At 41.5% G+C, this 27,508-nt stretch overlaps 1 protein-coding gene across 1 annotated transcript in view; it reads left to right on the forward strand.

Annotated features, from left to right (window-relative positions):
* The window catches only part of LOC106576893 (phospholipid phosphatase 4-like), a 76,440-nt gene that overhangs the window by 40,471 nt on the left and 8,461 nt on the right, over positions 1-27,508 (forward strand). Inside the window, exons 4-5 of the mRNA XM_045701753.1 lie at positions 14,106-14,169; positions 14,665-14,789. Coding sequence (XP_045557709.1) covers positions 14,106-14,169; positions 14,665-14,789 — 189 coding nt within the window. The remainder of the gene's footprint in view (positions 1-14,105; positions 14,170-14,664; positions 14,790-27,508) is intronic.

Genomic DNA, 27,508 nt, shown 5'->3' on the forward strand with positions numbered 1-27,508 from the left:
GCCACGGCACCTGGTAGGAGCGACCTGTCAGGTAGGACGCAATCCAAGAGTGAGCCGTGCCGGAGATGCCCAACTCAGAGAGGGTGGAGAGGAGGATCTGATTGTTCACAGTATCAAAGGCAGCAGATAGGTCTAGAAGGATGAAAGCAGAGGAGAGAGAGTTAGCTTTAGCAGTGCGGAGAGCCTCCGTGACACAGAGAAGAGCAGTCTATATTGAATGACCAGTCTTGAAACCTGACTGATTTGGATCAAGAAGGTCATTCTGAGAGAGATAGCAAGAGAGCTGGCCAAGGACGGCACGCTCAAAAGTTTTGGAGAGAAAAGAAAGAAGGGATACTGGTCTGTAGTTTTTGACATCAGAGGGATCGAGTGTAGGTTTTTTGAGAAGGGGTGCAACTCTCGCTCTCTTGAAGACGGAAGGGACGTAGCCAGCGGTCAAGGATGAGTTGATGAGCGAGGTGAGAAGTTCTCCGGAAATGGTCTGGAGAAGAGAGGAGGGGATAGGGTCAAGCGGGCAGGTTGTTGGGTGGCCGGCTGTCACAAGTCGCAAGATTTCATCTGGAGAGAGAGGGGAGAAAGAGGTCAAAGCATAGGGGAGGGCAACGTGAGCAGGACCAGCGGTGTCGTTTGACTTAACAAACGAGGATCAAATGTCGTCAACCTTCTTTTCAAAATGGTTGACAAAGTCATCCGCAGAGAGGGAGCGGAGGAGGAGGAGGATTCAGGAGGGAGGAGAAGGTGGCAAAGAGCTTCCTAGGGTTAGAGGCAGATGCTTGGAATTTAGAGTGGTAGAAAGTGGCTTTAGCAGCAGAAACAGAGGAAGAAAATGTAGAGAGGAGGGAGTGAAAAGATGCCAGGTCCGCAGGGAGGCTAGTTTTCCTCCATTTCCGCTCGGCTGCCCGGAGCCCTGTTCTGTGAGCTCGCAATGAATCGTCAAGCCACGGAGCAGGAGGGGAGGACCGAGCCGGCCGGGAGGATAGGGGACATAGATGATAGGATGGAAGAGGAGAGAGTAGTAGGAGAGAGAGAGCGAAGGTTGCGACGGCGCAATACCATCTGAGTAGGGGCTGAGTGAGTAGTGTTGGAGGACAGCGAGAGGGAAAAGGATACAAGGTAATGGTCGGAGACTTGGAGGGGAGTTGCAGTGAGATTAGTAGAAGAACAGCATCTAGTAAAGATGAGGTCAAGCGCATTGCCTGCCTTGTGAGTAGGGGGGACGGTGAGAGGGTGAGGTCAAAAGAGGAGAGGAGTGGAAAGAAGGAGGCAGAGAGAAATGAGTCAAAGGTAGACGTAGGGAGGTTAAAGTCACCCAGAACTGTGAGGGGTGAGCCATCCTCAGGTAGGGAACTTATCAAGGCGTCAAGCTCATTGATGAACTCTCCCATTGATGAACTCTCCAAGGGAACCTGGAGGGCGATAAATTATAAGGATGTTAACCTGTTAGGGCTAGGGGGCAGTATTTGCACGGCTGGATAAAAAAAATGTACCCGATTTAATCTGGTTACTAATCCTACCCAGTAACTAGAATATGCATATACTTATTATATATAGATAGAAAACACTCTAAAGATTCTAAAACTGTTTGAATGGTGTCTGTGAGTATAACAGAACTCATTTGGCAGGCAAAACCCTGAGACATTTTCTGACAGGAAGTGGATACCTGATGTGTTGTATTACCTTTAAACCTATCCCATTGAAAAACACAGGGGCTGAGGAATATTTTGGCACTTCCTATTGCTTCCACTAGATGTCACCAGCCTTTACAAAGTGTTTTGAGTCTTCTGGAGGGAGATCTGACCGAACAAGAGCCATGGAACGGTGATGTCCCATTAGACACCTGGCGCTACTTCATGTTGGGTACCCTCGTTCCAATACGTTATAAAGAGTATGCATTCGTCCACCTTGAATATTATTCATGTTCTGGTTAAAAAAGGCCCTAATGATTTATGCTATACAACGTTTGACATGTTTGAACGAACGTAAATATATTTTTCCCCTCGTTCATGACGAGAAGTCCGGCTGGCTTAGATCATGTGCTAACAAGACGGAGATTTTTTGGACATAAATGATGAGCTTTTTTGAACAAAACTACATTCGTTATGGACCTGTGATACCTGGAAGTGACATCTGATGAAGAGAATCAAAGGTAATGGATTATTTACATAGTATTTTCGATTTTAGATCTCCCCAACATGACGTCTAGTCTGTATCGCAACGCCGTATTTTTCTGGGCACAGTGCTCAGATTATTGCAAAGTGTGATTTCCCAGTAAGGTTATTTTTAAATCTGGCAAGTTGATTGCGTTCAAGAGATGTAAATCTATAATTCTTTAAATGACAATATAATATTTTACCAATGTTTTCTAATTTTAATTATTTAATTTGTGGTGTTGACTTGACTGCCGGTTATTGGAGGGAAACGATTTCCTCAACATCAATGCCATAGTAAAACGCTGTTTTTGGATATAAATATGAACTTGATAGAACTAAAAATGCATGCATTGTCTAACATAATGTCCTAGGAGTGTCATCTGATGGAGATTGTAAAAGGTTAGTGCATCATTTTAGCTGGTTTTATGGTTTTGGTGACCCTGTCTTTGAATTGACAAAACATTACACACATCTCTTGTAAATGTACTGTCCTAACATACTCTAAATTTATGCTTTCGCCGTAAAACCTTTTTGAAAACGTAAAACGTGGTTAGATTAACCTCTTGGGGCTAGGTGGGACGCTAGCGTGCCACCCGTGGTGCACTCCATCAACAGCAGGTGCATTTCAAGAGCGGCAAATTTGAATCCAAATAAATGTCAAAATTCAAATTTTTCAAAAATACAACTATGTTACACCATTTGAAAGATAAACATCTCCTTAATCTAACCACGTTTTACGATTTCAAAAAGGTTTTACGGCGAAAGCATAAATTTAGAGTATGTTAGGACAGTACATTTACAAGAGTTGTGTGTAATGTTTTGTCAAGTCAAAGACAGGGTCACCAAAACCATAAAACCAGCTAAAATGATGCACTAACCTTTTACAATCTCCATCAGATGACACTCTAGGACATTATGTTAGACAATGCATGCATTTTTAGTTCTATCAAGTTCATTTTTATATCCAAAAACAGCGTTTTACTATGGCATTGATGTTGAGGAAATCGTTCCCTCCAATAACCGGCAGTCAAGTCAGCGTCACAAATTAAATAATTAAAATTAGAAAACATTGTTAAAATATTATATTGTCATTTAAAGAATTATAGATTTACATCTCTTGAACGCAATCAACTTGCCAGATTTAAAAATAACCTTACTGGGAAAATCACACTTTGCAATAATCTGAGCACTGCGCCCAGAAATATACGCGTTGCGATACAGACTAGACGTCATGTTGGGGAGATCTAAAATCGAAAATACTATGTAAATAATCCATTACCTTTGATTCTCTTCATCAGATGTCACTTCCAGGTATCACAGGTCCATAACGAATGTAGTTTTGTTCAAAAAAGCTCATCATTTATGTCCAAAAATCTCCGTCTCGTTAGCACATGATGTAAGCCAGCCGGACTTCTCGTCATGAACGAGGGGAAAAATATATTTCCGTTCGTTCAAACATGTCAAACGTTGTATAGCATAAATCATTAGGGCCTTTTTAACCAGAACATGAATAATATTCAAGGTGGACGAATGCATAGTCTTTTATAACGTATTGGAACGAGGGTACCCAACATGAAGTAGCGCCAGGTGTCTAATGGGACATCACCGTTCCATGGCTCTTGTTCGGTCAGATCTCCCTCCAGAAGACTCAAAACACTTTGTAAAGGCTGGTGACATCTAGTGGAAGCAATAGGAAGTGCCAAAATATTCCTAAACCCCTGTGTTTTTCAATGGGATAGGTTTAAAGTCAATACAACACATCAGGTATCCACTTCCTGTCAGAAAATGTCTCAGGGTTTTGCCTGCCAAATGAGTTCTGTTATACTCACAGACACCATTCAAACAGTTTTGGAAACTTTAGAGTGTTTTCTATCCATATATAATAAGTATATGCATATTCTAGTTACTGGGTAGGATTAGTAACCAGATTAAATCGGGTACATTTTTTTTATCCAGACGTGCAAATGCTGCCCCCTAGACCCAACAGGTTAACTGTGGATATAGATACTTTTGTACCTGTTTCCTCCAGCATCTTCACAAGGTCCTTTGCTGTTGTTCTGGGATTGATTTGCACTTTTTGCACCAAAGTACGTTCATCTCTAGGAGACAGAATGCGTCTCCTTCCTGAGCGGTATGACGGCTGCGTGGTCCCATGGTGTTTATACTTGCATACTATTGTTTGTACAGATGAACGCGGTACATTCAGGTGTTTGGAAATTGCTCTCAAGGATGAACCAGACTTGTGGAGGTCTACAATTTTTTTCTGAGGTCTTGGCTGATTTCTTTTGATGTTCCCATGAAGTCAAGCAAAGAGGCATTGAGTTTGAAGGTAGGCCTTGAAATACATCCACAGGTACACCAGTGAAAAACTCGTTTTAATGACTCCAACCTAAGTGTATGTAAACTTCCGACTTCAACTGTATGTATATATATATATATATTGTGGCAAACCTCTTCAAAGTTAGGAGCGTTTGTCACAAATTAAGTGGGAAACTGTCACCAAAGTCAGCTCCGAATGAAAGTTCTTTCAAACATGACAGTACCTGTGTGTTTGTTTCGCTGTCCTGGTCCACCCAGGCCGTAGGTAAGGTCAAGGATAGCAGGGTTCGGTACACAAATCTGGTTCTCGGTAGGTCCAGGTCTAAACGCCAACAGGTAAGTCCAAAACAGTCCAGCTCGTACACGGTAAATCCAGCCAATGTAGATTGTCTCTTTCTCTATGGTTCATAGATCCTTCCCACCCTCTCTCTCTCTTCCTGGTTTTTCTTGACCTTTTATCTGTGGGTCGGCTCCACCTTCTGAGGGTTCCCCTTGCTTCTGGGAATTGTAGTTTTGGCAGTCGGCCATTTTGTGATCTGTAGTTCTGATCGGGGTGGCCATTTTAGTGATCGGGCAGAGCCCGTTTATTAGTTCTGCCCTCACATATCTGCCATTTATCACTTGACCCCCTTCTTTGCCACAATATGTATATATAAAAAAACATCTATTTACACACTATTTACAATTATGGTATTTAGAACACCCTGAGTCCTCTACACAAGATTGTGCTGCTGATGCCAAGTCCAATAGCAGTTTCTTTCTGCTGTAAAGCACTTACCATCCTACACATGGCTGGGTGGGGGTGGGTGTGGGTGTGGAGCCATTTGCATGAGTGGGGGATGGAGACTTGACTGTGGTCTCTTTGGAGTTAGCTCCCAGAGGTTATATCTGAGTCTTTACCACTATTGATTTTTTTTTTTATTAAGTAAGAACTCAAGTTTACTATTACTTATTTTATTGAACCATTATTTTAGCAGGGGCGTTACAGATGAGCCCTGCATCAATACATCAAATAAACAACATATATCTATAAACATATATTATATAGAGTTTGGGGAACAAAATGATTATTATGAAATATAATCTCGTCCAATAATTTTGTCCAAATCTGTACAGTATACTTCATCTTCGATTGAGTTTTTCCTGTTTTATTAGCCATGTTCTACTTTCTAAAATAGCAATTAAATTGGTGTAACTAATCGAGCATGCGTGCGTAATACCAGTCCTGCTTTCTTCTCTCGATACTCTCTGCCGAATGATGGCTGTTGGGCTCAGCAAAATGTTTTTTATTCACACAAAGGACCATCACGTACTCCTTTAAAGCCCAGCTCATTGGCTATCTACCTAGGTTTCAAAACGATAGTTGGTCATTGGACTAAAATACAGTCAATCAAGTGAACACCGCCCGTCTCATTGGTGTGCAATGAGGTCATTGCTTGGTATTCTTAAATCTGTTTTTTTCCCCATCTACACTTACCATGGAATGAACCAGCTAATCAGCCATACCAGTGATTGTCAGAGAGGGGAGTATTCTCCTCTCTCCAGCTCTTGTTAATAGTCTGACTTTGAATCCCTTTACACACACAGCTGCAGCCTGGTGATGTTCTGGTCTAGTCTGGGAGGTGAGTTTATTCACCTTTTATTTTATTTATCTTTATTTTACTAGGCAAGTCAGTTAATTAAGAACAAATTCTTATTTTTAATGAAAGCCTAGGAACAGTGGGTTAACTGCCTTGTTCAGGGGCAGAATGACAGATTTGTACCTTGTCAGCTCAGGGATTCAATCTTGCAACCTTTCGGTTACTAGTCCAACGCTCTAACCACTAGGTTACCTGCCGCCCCTTGTGTTGAGGTTCAAAGTTCCAACCGTTTCAAATGTGTAGCCACGCTCCACTCTTTTCTGGTCTAATGTTAAACCTGTTGGGGCTAGGGGGCAGTATTTGCACGGCCGGATAAAAACGTACCCCATTTAAACTGGTTACTACTCTTGCCCAGAAACAAGAATATGCATATAATTAGTAGATTTGGATAGAAAACACTCTAACATTTCTAAAACGGTTTGAATGGTGTCTGTGAGTATAACAGAACTCATATGGCAGGCCAAAACCTGAGAAGATTCCATACAGGAAGTGCCCTGTCTGACAATTTGTTCTCCTTCATTGGCATCTCTATCAAAAATACAGCATCTCTGCTGTAACGTGAAATTTCCTAAGTCTTCCATTGGCTCTCAGAAGGCGCCAGAAAGTGGAATGACGTCTCTCCAGTCTCTGGGCGAAAAACAGCAGGAGATTTTGTGAGTGGTCAGGCTGAGAACAGTGACACTGGAGATGCGCGTTCATGTGAATTCTCCATGTTTTTCTTTCTCTCTTTGAACGAATACAACGTCGCCCAGTTGGAATATTATCGCTATTTTACGAGAAAAATCGCATAAAAATTGATTTTAAACAGCGTTTGACATGCCCCGAAGTAAGGTAATGGAATATTTTGAAATTTGTTGTCACGAAATGCGCTCGTGCGTCACCCTTCGGATAGTTACCTGAACGCATGAACAGAACGGAGCTATTTCAATATAACTATGGATTATTTCGGACCAAAACAACATTTGTTGTTGAAGTAGAAGTCCTGGGAGTGCATTCTGACGAAGAACAGCAAAGGTAATCAAATTTTTCTTATAGTAAATCTGAGTTTGGTGAGGACCAAACTTGGTGGGTGTCAAATTAGCTAGCCGTGATGGCCGGGCTATCTACTCAGAATATTGCAAAATGTGCTTTCGCCGAAAAGCTATTTTAAAATCTGACACCGCGATTGCATAAAGGAGTTCTGTATCTATAATTCTTTAAAAAATTATGTATTTTGTGAACGTTAATCGTGAGTAATTAAGTAAATTCATCGGAGGTTTGCGGTGGGTATGCTAGTTCTGAACATCACATGCTAATGTAAAAAGCATAATAATGTCCTAGGAGTGTCATCTGATGAAGATCATCAAAGGTTAGTGCTGCATTTAGCTGTGGTTTTGTTTTTTGTGACATATAGGCTGCTTTGAAAATGGCTGTGTGATTATTGTTGGCAGGGTACTCTCCTGACATAATCTAATGTTTTGATTTCGCTGTAAAGCCTTTTTGAAATCGGACAGTGTGGTTAGATTAACGAGAGTCTTGTCTGTAAAATGGTGTAAAATAGTCATATGTTTGAGAAATTGAAGTTATAGCATTTATGAGGTATTTGTATTTCGTGCCACGCGATTACACTGGCTGTGGCCCACCTTGCCCAGGGAGCTTAATCTCTTTAACAATCCTTTTATGCACTCTGGCCGAAGGGGATGGTTCTGTCAGTCTGACACGTTCTCTGACCTCACTCGGGGCGTGGATACTTACTATGCACAGTTTATAGGAGATAGATTCTCTTATGGCTCCTAAAATCACATTCCTATCTTAACAAAACTACTTTCATAATTTTTATATTTCATTTACAACGTTAAGGATGGAAACTTGACAGAAACTTTCCAAGTTACAGTATTTCCTTTATAACCTTTTTAATGACATTACAAAATAAAAACAATTCTATAGATTATCTCCGACCATTCATATGTTAAATTTTTTTCTCCAGTATTTGCTTTAGAAACTGTTAGAGTTTCGGTGGGAAGACTGTCTGTTAACAAAGCCATTCCTACTGGATCTCCCCTCCTTTAATTTACGACAGGGTGTGAGCTGTCAAACCGGCCCAGTTCCCTCCTCCCTTCTGTGGGTGAGAGAGGGCCTGGTTACTGTCATCCACCGCCAAGCTGATCTGACCCATTGGATACTCACAGGACAGTCATGGCAGCACACTTAACCAGCATGGCTACCACAGCATTCTGCAGCGATACCCCATCCCATCTGGTTTGCGCTTAGTGGGACTATCATTTGTTTTTCAACAGGACAATAACCCAAAACACCTCCAGGCTGTGGAAGGGCTACTTGACCAAGAAGGAGAGTGATGGAGTGCTGCATCAAATGACCTGGCCTCAACAGTCACCCGACCTCAACCCAAATGAGATGGTTTGAGATGAGTTGGACTGCAGATTGAAGGGAAAGCAGCCAACAAGTGCTTAACATATGTGGGAACACCTTCAAGACTGTTGAAAAAGCATTCCAGGTGCTGCTGGTTGAGAGAATGCCAAGAGTGTGCAAAGCTGTCATCAAGGCAAAGGGTGGCTACATTGAAGGATATAAAATAGAAAATATATTTTGATTTGTTTAACACTTTTTTGGTTACTACATGATTCCATATGTGTTATTTCATAGTTTTGATGTCTTCACTATTATTCTACAAAGTAGATAATAGTAAAAAATTAAGAAAAACCCTTGAATGAGTAGGTGTGTCCAAACTTTTGACTGGTACTATATATATATATATATATATATATATATATATATATAGAGAGAGAGAGAGAGAGAGAGAGAGAGAGAGAGAGAGAGAGAGAGAGAGAGAGAGAGAGAGAGAGAGAGAGAGAGAGAGAGAGAGAGACATGACAAAGTATGTAAACGAAAACACATTGGTGCAGGAAATTGATTAAAATGCTGGAAGTGAATGCTGGAATGAAACAATTAACTATGCAAATGAGCAGTAGCTGTGTGAATTAAGGAAATAGAAACCTGACTCAAAAAGAAGCCTTTTTCTTATAAGTGCCTGTTGTGTTCAGTGATTTAAGCAAATACATGCCTATGCTATTAATTTAAGTTTCACGGTACTATTTATAATTCATCACATTACGGGTGAGCTCACACAGCGCTCAAAATAATTTAGTAAAACATTTTCTAGAAGTCTAAAGTAATCCGACGGTGGGTAGAGTTTGTGAGTGCCTGTCACGGCTGTCGAAAGGAGCTGACCAAAGTGCAGCGGGGTTGTAGTTCCACATTTGATTTAATCCGTGAAACTTTGCAATACATAAATAACTGAATTGACAAGACAACAAACCGTGACGCAGAGAGAAACAAACGCTACTCAAAATATAATAACCCACAAAACCCAGGTGGAGAAAAACCCCTACTTAAATATGATCTCCAATTCGAGACAACGAGGACCAGCTGCGTCCATTTGGAGATCAACCCCCAAAAAAACAACATAGAAATACTAGAACTTAAACATAGAAAAACACAAAACACCCCCTGTCACGCCCTGACCTACTCTACCATAGAAAATAACCTCTTACTATGGTCAGGATGTGACAGTACCCCCCCCCCCGCTCCAAAGGTGCAGACTCCGAATGCTCCTAAACAAAAACAAAAGGGAGGGTAGGGTGGGCAACTCCTGTTTATGGCGACTCAAATGCAGTCCACATAACCTTAACCTCCAGCAGAGGAGGCGGTTCGGGGCGTAATCCCCGCTCCAACCGCTGATCCTTCTGCTTTATTATCACCGGACCATGGATCATCGTCGAAAGAACCGGACTGTAGATCATTGCTGGAGGTTCTGGGCTGCAGGCCGCCACTGGAGGTTCTGGGCTGCAGGACACCGCTGGAGGCTCCGGACTGGAGAGCGTCGCTGGAGGCTCCGGACTGGAGAGCGTCGCTGGAGGCTCCGGACTGGAGAGCGTCGCTGGAGGCTCCGGACTGGAGAGCGTCGCTGGAGCCCCGGACTGGGGAGCGTTGCTGGAGGCTCCGGACTGGAGACCGTCTCAGGAGGTTCTGGACTGGGGACCGTCGCTGCAGGCTCCGTGCCATGGATCATCACCACAGGTTCGGCGCCATGGATCATCACTGGAGGCTTTGTGCCATGGATCATCACTGGAGGCTTCGTGCCATGGATCATCTCTACAGGCTCCGGGCCATGGATCATCCCTACAGGCTTCTTGCCATGGATTATCCCTACAGGCTTCAGACCATAGATCATCACTGGAGGCTTCTTTTGTGGAGCTGGAAGCTCCGGACTGTGTAGTCTTGCTATCTAGGATTTTGTTTTGGCTTTCTCATTTGCCTAGTTGACAGACAGTACCTTTTCATCAAGATCTATGTTTGTAAACGTGGGTTAACTGTCCTGTTGCGTAACAATACAATTTTGGAAAAGTGAGCACATTCTGACATCACACTCATAAAAAACTCATGCTGGGGGGACCATTAGAGATATTTGTAACTCACGCATGAAAAGGTTAAAAAGTATACTGCCTACTGTGCTCTTGGTATGTGCACTCTAGCCAACAGCTCACAGATACAGTGCTGATAGGATGTGCGGGTAGGCTAGTCAACAAAATTAGATTATTGTGGATAAGAGCGAGAATAATTTTATTTGTCAAACGGCAGTAAAGCAGCACTCATCATGTCACCAGAATAAGTCCCTCAATATTTATTGGAAAGGAGAATCAAGATCATCACCGTGCACAGTCACCACCCTGTGAAGTTCTAACTTAATTCATTTGTAGCCTAATAAACCGCATGGATTCCTGAATAGTAGTGGGAGGACTACACTCCATATCTCAGCGTGACTCCAAGTTTACATTAATATGATGGTTATTATATTAATATTTGCACATAAAGGCATTTTAATTTTACTGACACAAAAAGATCCAACCATGTCAAACGAACAAATTATCTGTTGGCATATATAAAATTGGACCGAAACTTCCTGTTTCCATCTTTTTTTTATACGGCATGAATTTATTTGCACAAAAACTGTAGATGGAAACCAGTGGTGGTCAGTGCCATTTAAGATTATGGAGGATTTTTTTTTATGACCATGGTCTTATTTCTATTATGTTCTATTTATTTTTTATTTAACCTTTATTTAACTAGGTACTTCAGTTAAGAACAAAGTCTTATTTACAATGACAGCTTACCAAAAGGCAAAAGGCCTCCTGCAGGGATGGGTGCTGGGATTAAAAATAAAAATGTTGGACAAAACACACATCACTACAAGTGAAACACCACAATAATACATAAAGAGAGACCTAAAGACAACAACATGGCATGGCAGCAACATATAACAACACAGCATGGTAGCAACACAACATGACAACAACACGATAGCAAGACAACTTGGCAGCAGCACAACATGGTAGCAGCACAAAACATGGTACAAACATTATTGAGCACAGACAACCGCACAAAGGGCCAGAAGGTAGAGACAACAATCCATCACATGAAGCAGTCACAAGTGTCAGTAAGAGTGTCCATGATTGAGTTTTTGAATGAAGAGATGAAGAAAAAACTGTCCAGTTTGAGTGTTTTTTTGCAGCTCGTTCCAGTCGCTAGCTGCAGAAAACTGAAAAGAGGAGCGACCCATGGATGTGTGTGCTTTGGGAACCATTTAAAAGAAAGTGACTGGCAGAATGGGTGTTGTATGTGGAGGATGAGGGCTGCAGTAGGTATCTCAGATCCAGGGGGGAGTGAGGCCTAAGAAGGTTTAATAAATAAGCATCAACCAGTCGGTCTTGTGTCAGGTATACAGAGATGGCCAGTTTACAGAGGAGTATAGAGTGCAGTGATGTGTTCTATAAGGAGCATTGGTGGCAAATTTGACGGCCGAATGGTAAAGAACATCTAGCCCCTCGAGAGCACCCCTACCTGCTGATCTATAAATGACATCTCCGTAATCTAGCATGGGTCGGGTGGTCATCTGAATCAGGGTTTGTTTGGCAGCTAGGGTGAAAGAGGAACAATTACAATCGAGGAAACCAAGTCTAGATTTTACCTTAGCCTGCAGCTTGGATATGTGCTGGGAGAAGGACAGTGTACCATCTACCCGTACTCCCAAGTACTTGTATGAGGTGACTACCTCAAGCTCTAAACCCTCAGAGGTAGTAATCACACCGGTAGGGAGAGAGGCATTCCTCTTACCGAACCACATTACCTTTGTTTTGGAGGTGTTCAAAACAAGGTTAACTTACATGTAGACGTTCCGCTAGCGGAACACCTGCTCCAATATCCAATGATAGGCGTGGCGCGAATTACAAATTCCTCAAAAATCCAAAAACTTCCATTTTTCAAACATATGACTATTTTACACCATTTTAAAGACAAGACTCTCCTTTATCTAACCACATTGTCAGATTTCAAAAAGGCTTTACAGTGAAAGCAAAACATTAGATTATGTCAGCAGAGTACCCAGCCAGAAATAATCAGACACCCATTTTTCAAGCTAGCATATAATGTCACAAAAAACAAAACCACAGCTAAATGCAGCACTAACCTTTGATGATCTTCATCAGATGACACTCCTAGGACATTATGTTATACAATACATGCATGTTTTGTTCAATCAAGTTCATATTTATATCAAAAACCAGCTTTTCACATTAGCATGTGACGTTCAGAACTAGCATTCCCACCGAACACTTCCGGTGAATTTACTCACGATAAACGTTCACAAAAAACATAACAATTATTTTAAGAATTATAGATACAGATCTCCTTTATGCAATCGCTATGTCCGATTTTAAAATAGCTTTTCGGTGAAAGCACATTTTGCAATATTCTGAGTAGATAGCCTGGCCATCATGGCTAGCTATTTTGACACCCACCAAGTTTGGTACTCACCAAACTCCGATGTACTATAAGAAAAATTGGATTACCTTTGCTGTTCTTCATCAGAATGCACTCACAGGACTTCTACTTCAATAACAAATGTTGGTTTGGTTCCAAATAATCCATAGTTATATCCAAATAGCGGCGTTTTGTTCGTGCGTTCAAGACACTATCCGAAGGGTAAAGAAGGGTGACGCGCCCGGCGCATTTCGTGATAAAAAATGTAAAAATATTCCATTACTGTACTTCGAAGCATGTCAAACACTGTTTAAAATCAATTTTTATGCGATTTTTCTCTTAAAAAAGCGATAATATTCCGACCGGGAAACCCTGTTTTCATTCAAAGACGAAAAAATAAAAACATGGCGTCTTCTCGTGCACGCGCCCCCAGTCTCATTGTTCTCAGATCGACCACTATCCAAATGCGCTACTGTTTTTCAGCCATGGCCTGCAAAGTCATCATTCCCCGTTCTGGCGCCTTCTGAGAGCCTATGGGAGTGTTAGAAAATGTCACGTTACAGCAGAGCTCCCCTGTTTTGGATAGAGATGATCAAGAAGGCCAAGAAATAGTCAGAGATGGCACTTCCTGTTTGGAATCTTCTCAGGTTTTGGCCTGCCAAATGAGTTCTGTTATACTCACAGACACCATTCAAACAGTTTTAGAAACTTTGGAGTGTTTTCTATCCAACGCTAATAATTATATGCATATTCTAGTTTCTGGGCAGGAGTAGTAACCAGATTAAATCGGGTACGTTTTTTATCCGGCCGTGAAAATACTGCCCCCTATACCACAACAGGTTAACTGACTTGCCTTGTTAAATAAAGGTACAAAAAACATATCCCTTTAATGTTCTGTTTTTTTACTACATCAACTGCAGAATAACTGGCACAGATCCAGAATCTCTACCAGAGTGGCAAAGAAAACCTCACAATGGAGCTCAAATCTTGGCACGCAACTTATTCCCCATAGATTATCATTCATCTGTAATAGATGCATGCTTGCCCTCTGACTCAGGTATATTATTGAGGTTGTAAGTGCTGTGTCACCCCCGGTTGCTCAATCATTTTGCTGTGTTGTTTTCTACTCTGTGTCTCTGTAAAACCAGTTTCTGTCTCTGATTCTTTCTCTGTCCTGCAGCTGTCTCACTGGCTCTAGCCTTGAATGGAGTCTTCACAAACACTATCAAGTTGATCGTTGGCAGGTAAATACATCATTGCAGTACACCAAATAGACTCAAAAACTGTTTGGGGAAGGTTGAATTATATATCAATGAGTACCTTATTTAAATTGGCATTCACTATTCAGTTATGCAGTGTGGCACTTATTTTTATTTCTTTTATTTTTATTTAACCATTATTTAACTAGGAAAGTCAGTTAAGAACAAATTTCTCTTTACAATGACTGCCTATGGGACTCCCAATCACGTCCGGTTGTGATTTAAATAATGAACTAAATGCCTTGACATGTACTTAAAGTTAACTCTAGGTGGCATAACTTTGTGTGGCTCAGTTGGTAGAGCATGGTGTTTGCAATGCCAGGGTTGTGGGTTTGCTTCCCACGGGGGACCAGTACGGGAAAAACAAATGTATGAAATGTATGCATTCACTACTGTAAGTCACTCTGGATAAGAGTGTCTGCTAAATGACTAAAATGTAAATGTAAAATGACTGAAATGTCTTCTTCATTTTCTCTGCAGACCCAGGCCAGACTTCTTCCAGCGTTGTTTCCCAGATGGACAGGTGAATGTTAAGATGCTGTGCACCGGAGAACCATACCTGGTGTCAGAGGGACGCAAGAGTTTCCCAAGCAGCCACTCTTCTTGTGAGTATCAGTCAGTCAGTCAGCCACAACACTGTCGATCAGTATGTTTTAGGGATCAGTTTGAGCCAGGCAAGGCACAGAATCCCTAATCTTGATCCCAGCAAACCAAAACTGGTTCTGTGTAAGTTCTCAGAACATCGGTTAGGTTGTAGCAAGTGTATGCTTTCCACATTCTGGAGGACAGAGTTTTGAAATGAGTGGAATTCGAGTATGATAGCTAAGGAGATGGAGAAAGCAAGGATTACATATTCAAACTAAGGGCAACCATCCGACAGGAGACGCGTCCGTCCATGATGTATACGGGTAAGATAGTCCAGCTTGCTACATTTTCAGATATTACCCATTTCTAATTTTGACAGAAAGTGGTTTCATTTCAAGTTAAAATGTACTGTTATCTTGCTAACGTTAGCTGGCTGGCTCACTAGCTAATGTTACCTGTATGATCTTATTATTTGTATCTCAGAGCCATTTGCTTGACTAGTTATAGCCTAATGTTAGCTAGCTAACATTGAACCTGGTTGGTTAGCTACCTGCAGATTCATGCAGGGTAGTAATGTCATGAGTTGGGACTATGGTTCATTGTTTAGCTAGCTAGCTAGCTATGTGTCTTAACAAAAGACCACTATGCAATTATCCATTTCAACAGAATGTCACTGCAACAACTGTTGATAGACGTACAAGCTGGTAAATTTGCTCTGGCTCTCTACTCCGATTTCAGACCATGGGTAAGATAGTCTAGCTAGCTACATTTTCAGATATTACATGTTTCTAATTTTGACAAAGTATTTTCATTTCAAATTAAAGTGTGCTATTAGCTAGGTAGCTAATGTTGGCTGGCTGGCTTGCTAGCTAATGTTGCGTGTATGATCTTATTTTTCGTATCTCAGAGCCATTTGTTTGACTAGTTATAGTCTAATGTTAGCTAGCTAACATTGAACATGCTTCATTAGCTACCTGAAGATTTGGTATTTTCTATTTTACAAGGATCCCCATTAGCTGTTGCAAAAGCAGCAGATACTCTTCCTGGGGTCCACACAAAACATGAAACTTAATACAGAATGACATAATACAGAACATCATTAGACAAGAACAGCTCAAGGAAAGAACTACATACATTTTTAAAAAGGCACACGTAGCATACATATCAATGCATACACACAAACTATCTAGGTCAAATAGGGGAGAGATGTTCTGCCGCGAGGTGTTGCTCTATCTGTTTTTTGAAACCAAGTTTGCTGTTTATTTGAGCAATATGAGATGGAAGGAAGTTCCATGCAATAAGGGCTCTATATAATACTGTACGTTTTCTTGAATTTGTTCTGTAATTGGGGACTATGACAAGACCCCTGGTGGCATGTCTGGTGGGATAAGTGTGTGTGTCAGAGCTGTGTGTAAGTTGACTATGCAAACAATTTGGGACTTTCAACACAATGTTTCTTATAAAAAATAAGTGATGCAGTCACTCTCCTCAACTCTTAGCCAAGAGAGACTGGCGCGCATAGTATTAATATTAGCCCTCTGATTACAACTAAGAGCAAAACGTGCCGCTCTGTTCTGGGCCAGCTGCAGCTTAAGTAGGTCTTTCCTTGTAGCACTGGACTACACGACTGGATAATAATCAAGATTAGACAAAACTAGAGACTGCAGAACTTGCTTTTTGGATTGTGGTGTCAAAAAAACACAGTATCTCTTTATTACGGCTAGACCTCTCCCCATCTTTGCAACGATTGAATCTGTTTTTTGACCATGACAGGTAACGCCAAGTAATTTAGTCTCCTCAACTTGTTCAACAGCCATACCATTCATTACCAGATTAAGCTGAGGTCTAGTACTTAAGGAATGATTTGTACCAAATACAATGCTCTTAGTTTTAGAGATGTCCATGGCCAGTTTATTACTATCCACTGATTCCAAAACAGACTGCAACTCTTTGTTAACCTGTTAGGGCTAGGGGGCAGTATTGACATGGCTGGATAAAAAACATACCCGATTTAATCTGGTTACTACTCCTGCGCAGTAACGAGAATATGCATATAATTATTGGCTTTGGATAGAAAACACTCCAAAGTTTCTAAAACTGTTTGAATGGTGTCTGTGAGTATAACAGAACTCATATGGCAGGCAAAAACCTGAGAAGATTTCATGCAGGAAGTGGCCTGTCTGACAAGGTGTCGTTCTTCTTGTCTCTGTTTATTGAAGAGTGAGGATCTTAGCTGTAACGTGACACTTCCTACGGCTGCCATAGGCTCTCAGAAGGCGGCAAAATGCTGAATCGTGGCTTTGCAGGCTCTGGCTGAAAAAAAGTAGCGCGTTTGGGTAGTGGCTGGTTACAGTACTGTGAGACTCAGGCTCGTGCCCGCGTCGACCGAAAGCTTTGTTTTCTTTCCTCTGTTTAGCTAAATGGAGATTCCCGGTCGGAATATTATCGCTTTTTTACGAGAAAAATTGCATAAAAATTGATTTTAAACAGCGGTTGACATGCTTCGAAGTACGGTAATGGAATATTTAGATTTTTTTTGTCACGAATTGCGCCATGCGCGCGACCCTGATTTACCATTTCGGATAGTTTCTGGAACGCACGAACAAAACGCCGCTATTCGTATATAACGATGGATTATTTTGGACCAAACCAACATTTGTTATTGAAGTAGCAGTCCTGGGAGTGCATTCTGACGAAGACAACAAAAGGTAATCAAACTTTTGTAATAGTAAATCTGATATTGGTGAGTGCTAAACTTGCCGGGTGTCTAAATAGCTAGCCCGTGATGGCTGGGCTATGTACTTAGAATATTGCAAAATGTGCTTTCACCAAAAAGCTATTTTAAAATCGGACATATCGAGTGCATAGAGGAGTTCTGTATCTATAATTCTTAAAATAATTGTTATGCTTTTTGTGAACGTTTATCGTGAGTAATTTAGTAAATTGTTAGTAAATTCCCCGGAAGTTTGCGGGGGGTATGCTAGTTCTGAACGTCACATGCTAATGTAAAAAGCTAGTTTTTGATATAAATATGAACTTGATTGAACAAAACATGCATGTATTGTATAACATAATGTCCTAGGGTTGTCATCTGATGAAGATCATCAAAGGTTAGTGCTGCATTTAGCTGTCTTCTGGGTTTTTGTGACATTATATGCTAGCTTGAAAAATGGGTGTCTGATTATTTCTGGCTGGGTACTCTGCTGACATAATCTAATGTTTTGCTTTCGTTGTAAAGCCTTTTTGAAATCGGACAGTGTGGTTAGATTAACGAGAGTCTTGTCTTTAAATAGCTGTAAAATAGTCATATGTTTGAGAAATTGAAGTAATAGCATTTCTAAGGTATTTGAAAATCGCGCCACTGGATTAGACTGGCTGTTGCGTAGGTGGGACGAATTCGTCCCGCCTGCCCTAGAGAGGTTAACCTCTATGGGCTAGGTGGGACGCTAGCGTCCCACCCGTGGTGCACTCCATCAACAGCAGGTGCATTTCAAGAGCGGCAAATTTGAATCCAAATAAATGTCAAAATTCAAATTTTTCAAACATACAACTATTTTACACCCTTTGAAAGATAAACATCTCCTTAATCTAACCACGTTTTACGATTTCAAAAAGGTTTTACGGCGAAAGTATGTTAGGACAGTACATTTACAAGAGTTGTGTGTAATGTTTTGTCAATTCAAAGACAGGGTCACCAAAACCATAAAACCAGCTAAAATGATGCACTAACCTTTTACAATCTCCATCAGATGACACTCCTAGGACATTATGTTAGACAATGCATGCATTTTTAGTTCTATCAAGTTCATTTTTATATCCAAAAACAGCGTTTTACTATGGCATTGATGTTGAGGAAATCGTTTCCCTCCAATAACCGGCAGTCAAGTCAGCAACACAAATTAAATAATTAAAATTAGAAAACATTGGTAAAATATTATATTGTCATTTAAAGAATTATAGATTTACATCTCTTGAACGCAATCAACTTGCCAGATTTAAAAATAACCTTACTGGGAAATCACACTTTGCAATAATCTGAGCACTGCGCCCAGAAAAATACGCGTTGCGATACAGACAAGCCGTCATGTTGGGGAGATCTAAAATCGAAAATACTATGTAAATAATCCATTACCTTTGATTCTCTTCATCAGATGTCACTTCCAGGTATCACAGGTCCATAACGAATGTAGTTTTGTTCAAAAAAGCTCATCATTTATGTCCAAAATTCTCCGTCTTGTTAGCACATGATCTAAGCCCGCCGGACTTCACTTCATGAACGAGGGGAAAAAATATATTTCCGTTCGTTCAAACATGTCAAACGTTGTATAGCATAAATCATTAGGGCCTTTTTTAACCAGAACATGAATAATATTCAAGGTGGACGAATGCATTCTCTTTTATAACGTATTGGAACGAGGGTACCCAACATGAACTCACGCGCCAGGTGTCTAATGGGCCATCATCGTTCCATGGCTCTTGTTCGGTCAGATCTCCCTCCAGAAGACTCAAAACACTTTGTAAAGGCTGGTGACATCTAGTGGAAGCAATAGGAAGTGCCAAAATATTCCTCAGCCCCTGTGTTTTTCAATGGCATAGGTTTAAAGGTAATACAACACATCAGGTATCCACTTCCTGTCAGAAAATGTCTCAGGGTTTTGCCTGCCAAATGAGTTCTGTTATACTCACAGACACCATTCAAACAGTTTTAGAAACTTTAGAGTGTTTTCTATCCATATATAATAAGTATATGCATATTCTAGTTACTGGGTAGGATTAGTAACCAGATTAAATCGGGTACATTTTTTTTATCCAGCAGTGCAAATACTGCCCCCTAGCCCTAACAGGTTAAGGGTATCGGTAGCTAACTGTGGTTTCTGGTGCGTATGTGGTTGAATCATCAGCATACATGGACACACATGCTTTGTTTAATGCCAGTGGCAGGTCATTGGTAAAAAAAAGAAAAGAGTAGAGGGCCTAGAGAGCTGCCCTGAGGTACACCACACTTTACAAGTTTGACAATAGAGACGCTTCCATTAAAGAAAACCCTTTGAGTTCTATTAGATAGATAGCTCTGAATCCACGATATGGCAGAGGTTGAAAAGCCGTAGTACTTAAGTTTTTTCAAAAACAGGTTATGGTCAATAATATCAAAGGCTGCACTGAAATCTAACAGTACAGCTCCCACAATCTTCTTATTATCAATTTCTTTCAACCAATCATCAGTCATTTGTGTCAGTGCAGAACATGTTGAGTGCCCTTCTCTAAAAGCATGCTGAAAGTCTGTTTTTTAATTTGTTTACAGAGAAATAGCTTTGTATTTGGTCAAACACCATCTTTTCCAACAGTTTGCTAAGAGCTGGCAGCAAGCTTATAGGTCTGCTGTTAAAACCAGTAAAGGCCGCTTTACCAATCTTGGGTAGCGACATTACTTTGGCTTCCTCCCGGCCTGAGGACAAAGACTTTCTTTTAGGCTCAAATTAAAAATATGACAGATAGGAGTGGCTATAGAGTCAGCTACCATCCTAAGTAGCTTTCCATCTAAGTTATCAATGCTAAGAGGTTTGTCATTATTGATCGTTAGCAATAATTTTTCCACCTCTCCCACACTAACTTCACAAAATTCAAACTTGCACTGCTTTTTATTCATTACTTGTTTTTTTATACATGAATATAATTGCTCACTGTTTGTCATGGGCATTTCCTGCCTAAGTTTGCCCACTTTGCCAATGAAATAATCATTCAAATAACTGGCAACATCAAATGGTTTTGTGATGAATAAGCCATCTGATTCGATGAAAGATGGAGTTGAATTTGTCTTTCTGCCCATAATTTAATTTAAAGTACTTCAAGGTTTAATCTCATTTATCTTGGCCTCATAATAAAGTTTGTTATTTTTTTGTTGTTGAGTTTAGTCACATAATTTCTCAATTTGCAGTAAGTAAACCAGTCAGATGTACAGCCAGACTTATTAGCCACTCCTTTTGCCCCATCTCTTTCAACCATACAGTTTTTCAATTCCTCATCAATCCATGGAGCCTTAACAGTTCTAACATTCATGCAGGGTAGTAACATGAGTTGGAATTATGGTTCATTGTTTACCTACATGTCTTAACAAAAGACTCTCATCTGTGTGCCAGAGCGCAGAATAACTGATGAATTTATGAATGCTCAACACGTTAAATATGGCCGGTATCATTAAACGTCAGCAAAAAAGGATAATTAAATTGTTGCCAGCAGCACAGTAGCAGTCACCAACGCTCTGGATAATATGAAACCAGCCTAATCAGCTGTAAAATGGTCAGAGTGGTGTGTTCTCTCATTATGTGTCTGGAAGTACCTAGCAAGCTAGCCAATGTTAGCCAATTAGCTTGGGTGCTTGACTGCCGTTGCGAAGTCAGAAAGTTCGGATCAACCCTACTCATCAGCCAGAGCATCCAGTGTGCACTCTGAATGCTGCTAGAGCGAAACACCCGGAATTTACGAACAGACAATCTGACAGCACAATTGCAGTCACCAACACTCTGGATAACATAGTACATTTACGTCATTTAGCAGACGCTCTTATCCAGAGCGACTTACAGTAGTGAATGCATACATTTCATACAATTTCATACATTTCATACATTTTTTTTTATATATTTTTTTATCTGTGCTGGCCCCCCGTGGGAATCGAACCCACAACCCTGGTGTTGCAAACACCATGCTCTACCAACTGAGCTACAGGGAAGGCTGTACCCTAACCAGCTCTGCTAGGGCGAGTAATGTTCAATGAGTTGTTCTCTCATTTGTGTCTGGAAGTAGCTAGCAAGTTAGCTTGGGTGCTTGACTGCTGTTGGTAGTACAGAATGCTCGGATCAACCCTTAAAGAGATGGGTGGGGCTAAATGGGGCAAACGTCTTATTCACGTCGGCCACGAAGAAGAAGAGCACACAGTCTTGGGTAGCAGGCCGTGTCGGTGGCACTGTATTGTCCTCAAAGCGTGCAAAGAAGTTGTTTAATTTGTCTGGGAGCAAGACATCGATGTTCGCGACGGGGCTGATTTTTTGTTGTTGTAATCTGTTTGATTGTCTGTAGACCCTGCCACATACCTCTCATGTTTGAGCCATTGATTTGCGACTCCACATTGTCTCTATACTGACGCTTTGCTTGTTTGATTGCCTTACAGAGGGAATAACTACACTGTTTGTATTTGGTCACGTTTCCAATCACCTTGCCATGATTAAATGCGGTAGTACGTGCATTCGGTTTTGCGCGAATGCTGCCATCAATCGACGGTTTCTGGTTAGGGAAGGTTTTAATAGTCATAGTGGGTACATAATCTCCTATACACTTCCTTATAAACTCGCTCACCGAGTCAGCGTATACAATGTTATTGTCTGAGGCTACCCGGAACATATCCCAGTCCACATGATCGAAGCAATCTTGAAGCGTGGAATCCGATTGGTCAGACCAGCGTTGGATAGACCTAAGCACCGGCGCTTCCTGTTTTAGTTTCTGCATATAGGAGGGGAGCAACAAGATGGAGTCATGGTCAGATTTGCCAAAAGGAGGGCGAGGGAGGACCTTGTATGCATCCCGGAAGTTAGAGTAGCAATGGTCGAGTGTGTTACTCGCTCGTGTACTGCAATCGATATGCTGATAGAATTTAGGTAGCCTTGTTCTCAGATTAGCTTTCTTAAAATCCCCAGCTACAATAAACACAGCCTCAAGATATATGGTTTCCAGTTTGCATAAAGTCAAGTGAAGTTCCTTGATGGCCGTCTTGGTATCCGCTTGCGGGGGGATATACACGGCTGTGATGATAACCGAGGAGAGTTCTCTTGGGAGATAATACAGTCGGCATTTGATTGTGAGGAATTCCAGGTCAGGTGAACAAAAGGACTTGAGTTCTTATATGATGTTACAATTACACCACGCTTGGTTAACCTGTTAGGGCTAGGGGGCAGCATTGACACGGCTGGATAAAAAACATACCCGATTTAATCTGGTTACCACTCCTACTCAGTAACTAGAATATGCATATACTTATTACATATGGATAGAAAACACCCTAAATTTTCTAAAACTGTTTGAATGGTGTCTGTGAGTATAACAGAACTCAAATGGCAGGTCAAAACCTGAGAGATTCCTTTACAGGAAGTGGCCTGTCTGACCATTTCTGGAACTTCTTTGCCATCTCTATCATTTACTAAGGATCTCTGCTCTAACGTGACACTTCCCACGTCGTCCATAGGCTCTCATAGCCCGGGAAAAAGAGAATGTCGTCATTCCAGCCCCAGGCTGAAACACATTATCGCCTTTCTCAAGTGGCCCATCAAGAGACACTAGCTTATGCGCGTGACCCCGACCGCCCCCGCCTTTGGGATTTTTTCCTCTGTTTGCCGAAAAGGAGATTCCCTGTCGGAATTTTATCGCTTTTCACGAGAAAAATGACGTAAAAATTGATTTTAAACAGTGGTTGACATGCTTCGACGTACGGCAATGGAATACTTTGAATTTTATTGTCAGGAATTGCGCCAACGCGCGACACTTCTTTACTATTTCGGATAGTGTCTGGAACGCACGAACAAAACGCCGCTATTCGGATATAACGATGGATTATTTTGGACCAAACCAACATTTGTTATTGAAGTAGACGTCCTGGGTGTGCATTCTGACGAAGACAACAAAAGGTAATGACATTTTTATAATAGTAAATATGATTATGGTGAGTGCTAAACTTGCCGGGTGTCTAAATAAGCGAGCCCGTGATGCCTGGGCTATCTACTGAGAATATTGCAAAATGTGCTTTCACCAAAAAGCTATTTTAAAATCGGACATATCGAGTGCATAGAGGAGGTCTGTATCTATAATTCTTAAAATAATTGTTATGCTTTTTGTGAACGTTTATCGTGAGTAATTTAGTAAAATGTTAGCGAATTCCCCGTAAGTTTGCGGGGGTATGCTAGTTCTGAACGTCACATGCTAATGTAAAAAGCTGGTTTTTGATATAAATATGAACTTGATTGAACAAAACATGCATGTATTGTATAACATAATGTCCTAGGGTTGTCATCTGATGAAGATCATCAAAGGTGAGTGCTGCATTTAGCTGTCTTCTGGGTTTTGGTGACATTATATGCTGGCTTGAAAAATGGGTGTCTGATTATTTCTGGCTTGGTACTCTGCTGACATAATCTAATGTTTTGCTTTCGTTGTAAAGCCTTTTTGAAATCGGACAGTGTGGTTAGATTAACGAGAGTCTTATCTTTAAATGGCTGTAAAATAGTCATATGTTTGAGAAATTGAAGTAATATGATTTTGAAGATTTTGAAAATCGCGCCACAGGATGGCAGTGGCTGTTACGTAGGTGGGACGAATTCGTCCCGCCGGTCCCATAGAGGTTAATCATGAAAAATACACCCCCACCCTTCTTCTTACCAGAGCGATGTTTGTTCCCCTTGGTGTGATGCACTGAAAATCCCATTGGCTGTACGGACTCCAACAGCATGTCCCCAGCAAGCCATGTCTCTGTGAAACAGAGTATGTTGCAATCCCGGATATCTCTTTGGAAAGCAACTCTTGCCCTAATTTTATTGACTTTGTTAACAACTGGACATTAGCGAGTAATATACTCAGAAGCGGTGGGTGGTGTGCGCACATCCGAAGCTTCACTAGATGACCGCTCCAGCACCCTCTCCTCCGACGGCATTGTTTTGCATCTCCTCCTCAATGGACTGCACCATATTTGCCAATTCTTACTGTGAGATGTTACCCCACACTTCCACCAAGTTCCCAGACATTTCTGGGGGGAATGGCCCTAGCCCTCACCCTCCGATCCAACAGGTCACAGACATGCTCAATGGGATTGTGTTCCGGGCTCTTCGCTGGCCATGGCAGAACACTGACATTCCTGTCTTGCAGGAAATCACGCACAGAATGAGCAGTATTGCTGGTGGCATTGTCATGCTGGAGGGTCATGTCAGGATGAGCCTGCAGGAAGGGTACCACATGATGTCTTCCCTGTAACGCACATCGTTGAGATTGCCTGCAATGACAACAAGCTCATTCCGATGATGCTGTGACACACTGCCCCAGACCATGATGGACCCTCCATCTCCAAATCGAACCCGCTCCAGAGTACAGACCTCGGTGTAATGCTCATTCCTTCGACGATAAACGCAAATCCGACCATCACCCCGGGTGAGACAAAAGCGCAACTCGTCAGTGAAGGGCACTTTTTGCCAGTCCTGTCTGGTCCAGCGATGGTGGGTTTGTGCCCATAGGCGACGTTGTTGCCGGTGATGTCTGGTGAGGACCTGCCTTACAACAGGCCTACAAGCCCTCAGTCCAGCCTCTCTCAGCCTATTGCGAACAGTCAGCACTGATGGTGGGATTGTGCATTCCTGGTGTAACTCGGGCAGTTGATGTTGCCATCCTGTACCTGTCCCGCAGGTGTAATGTTTGAATGTGCCGATCCTGTGCAGGTGTTGTTACACGTGGTCTGCCACTGCAAGGATGATCAGCTGTCCGTCCTGTCTCCCTGTAGCGCTGTCTTAGGCGTCTCACAGTACGGACATTGCAATTTATTGCCCTGGCCATGTCTGCTGTCCTCATGCCTCCTTGCAGCATGCCTAAGGCACGTTCACGCAGATGAGCAGGGACCCTGGGCATCTTTCTTTTGTTGTTTTTCAGAGTCAGTCGAAAGGCCTCTTTAGTGTCTTAACCTCTATGGGACCGGCGGGACGAATTCGTCCCACCTACGTAACATCCACTGCCAGCCTGTGGCGCGATTTTCAAAATCTTCAAAATCCTATTACTTCAATTTCTCAAACATATGACTATTTTACAGCCATTTAAAGATAAGACTCTCGTTAATCTAACCACACTGTCCGATTTCAAAAAGGCTTTACAACGAAAGCAAAACATTAGATTATGTCAGCAGAGTACCAAGCCAGAAATAATCAGACACCCATTTTTCAAGCCAGCATATAATGTCACCAAAACCCAGAAGACAGCTAAATGCAGCACTCACCTTTGATGATCTTCATCAGATGACAACCCTAGGACATTATGTTATACAATACATGCATGTTTTGTTCAATCAAGTTCATATTTATATCAAAAACCAGCTTTTTACATTAGCATGTGACGTTCAGAACTAGCATACCCCCGCAAACTTACGGGGAATTCGCTAACATTTTACTAAATTACTCACGATAAACGTTCACAAAAAGCATAACAATTATTTTAAGAATTATAGATACAGACCTCCTCTATGCACTCGATATGTCCGATTTTAAAATAGCTTTTTGGTGAAAGCACATTTTGCAATATTCTAAGTACATAGCCCAGGCATCACGGGCTCGCTATTTAGACATCCGGCAAGTTTAGCACTCACCATAATCATATTTACTATTATAAAAATGTCATTACCTTTTGTTGTCTTCGTCAGAATGCACACCCAGGACGTCTACTTCAATAACAAATGTTGGTTTGGTCCAAAATAATCCATCGTTATATCCGAATAGCGGCGTTTTGTTCGTGCGTTCCAGACACTATCCGAAATAGTAAAGAAGTGTCCGCGCTTGGCGCAATTCCTGACAATAAAATTCAAAGTATTCCATTGCCGTACGTCGAAGCATGTCAACCGCTGTTTAAAATCAATTTTTACGTCATTTTTCTCGTAGAAAAGCGGTAAAATTCCGACAGGGAATCTCCTTTTCGGCAAACAGAGGAAAAAAATCCCAAAGGCGGGGGCGGTCGGGGTCACGCGCATAAGCTAGTGTCTCTTGATGGGCCACTTGAGAAAGGCGATAATGTGTTTCAGCCTGGGGCTGGAATGACGACATTCTCTTTTTTCCCGGGCTATGAGAGCCTATGGACGACGTGGGAAGTGTCACGTTAGAGCAGAGATCCTTAGTAAATGATAGAGATGGCAAAGAAGTTCCAGAAATGGTCAGACAGGCCACTTCCTGTAAAGGAATCTCTCAGGTTTTGACCTGCCATTTGAGTTCTGTTATACTCACAGACACCATTCAAACAGTTTTAGAAAATTTAGGGTGTTTTCTATCCATATGTAATAAGTATATGCATATTCTAGTTACTGAGTAGGAGTGGTAACCAGATTAAATCGGGTATGTTTTTTATCCAGCCGTGTCAATGCTGCCCCCTAGCCCTAACAGGTTAAGTTTTCATAACTGTGACCTTAATTGCCTACCGTCTGAAAGCTGTAAGTGTCTTAACGACCGTTCCACAGGTGCATGTTCATTAATTGTTTATGTTCATTGAACAAGCATGGGAAACAGTGTTTAAACCATTTACAATGAAGATCTGTGAAGTTATTTGGATTTTTCTGAATTATCTTTGAAATACAGGGTCCTGAAATACAGGGTCCTTGTGTGCCCATGCTCGTTTCTTGTGTGCCCATGCTTATTCAATGAACATAAACGTTTCTTTTTTGCTAGGTTATAAAGTATTTTTCGCCAGATCCTAATTGGTATATCAAATTTTATGTTCCTTGTGATGGCATAGAAGGCCCTTCGTGCCTTGTCTCTCAGATCGTTCACAGCTTTTTAGAAGTTACCTTATATTTAGGCCGAGGTATGTATCGTTTCTTGTGTGCTCTAGGGCAATGGTATCTAGATTACATTTGTATTTGTGGTCCTGGCAACGTTTTTGGAACACCAGTATTTTTGTCTTGCTGAGATTTACTGTCAGCGTCCAGGTCTGACAGAATCTGTGCAGCAGATCTAGGTGC

Source organism: Salmo salar, chromosome ssa18, assembly GCF_905237065.1.
Source record: "Salmo salar chromosome ssa18, Ssal_v3.1, whole genome shotgun sequence".
NCBI lineage: Eukaryota > Metazoa > Chordata > Actinopteri > Salmoniformes > Salmonidae > Salmo > Salmo salar.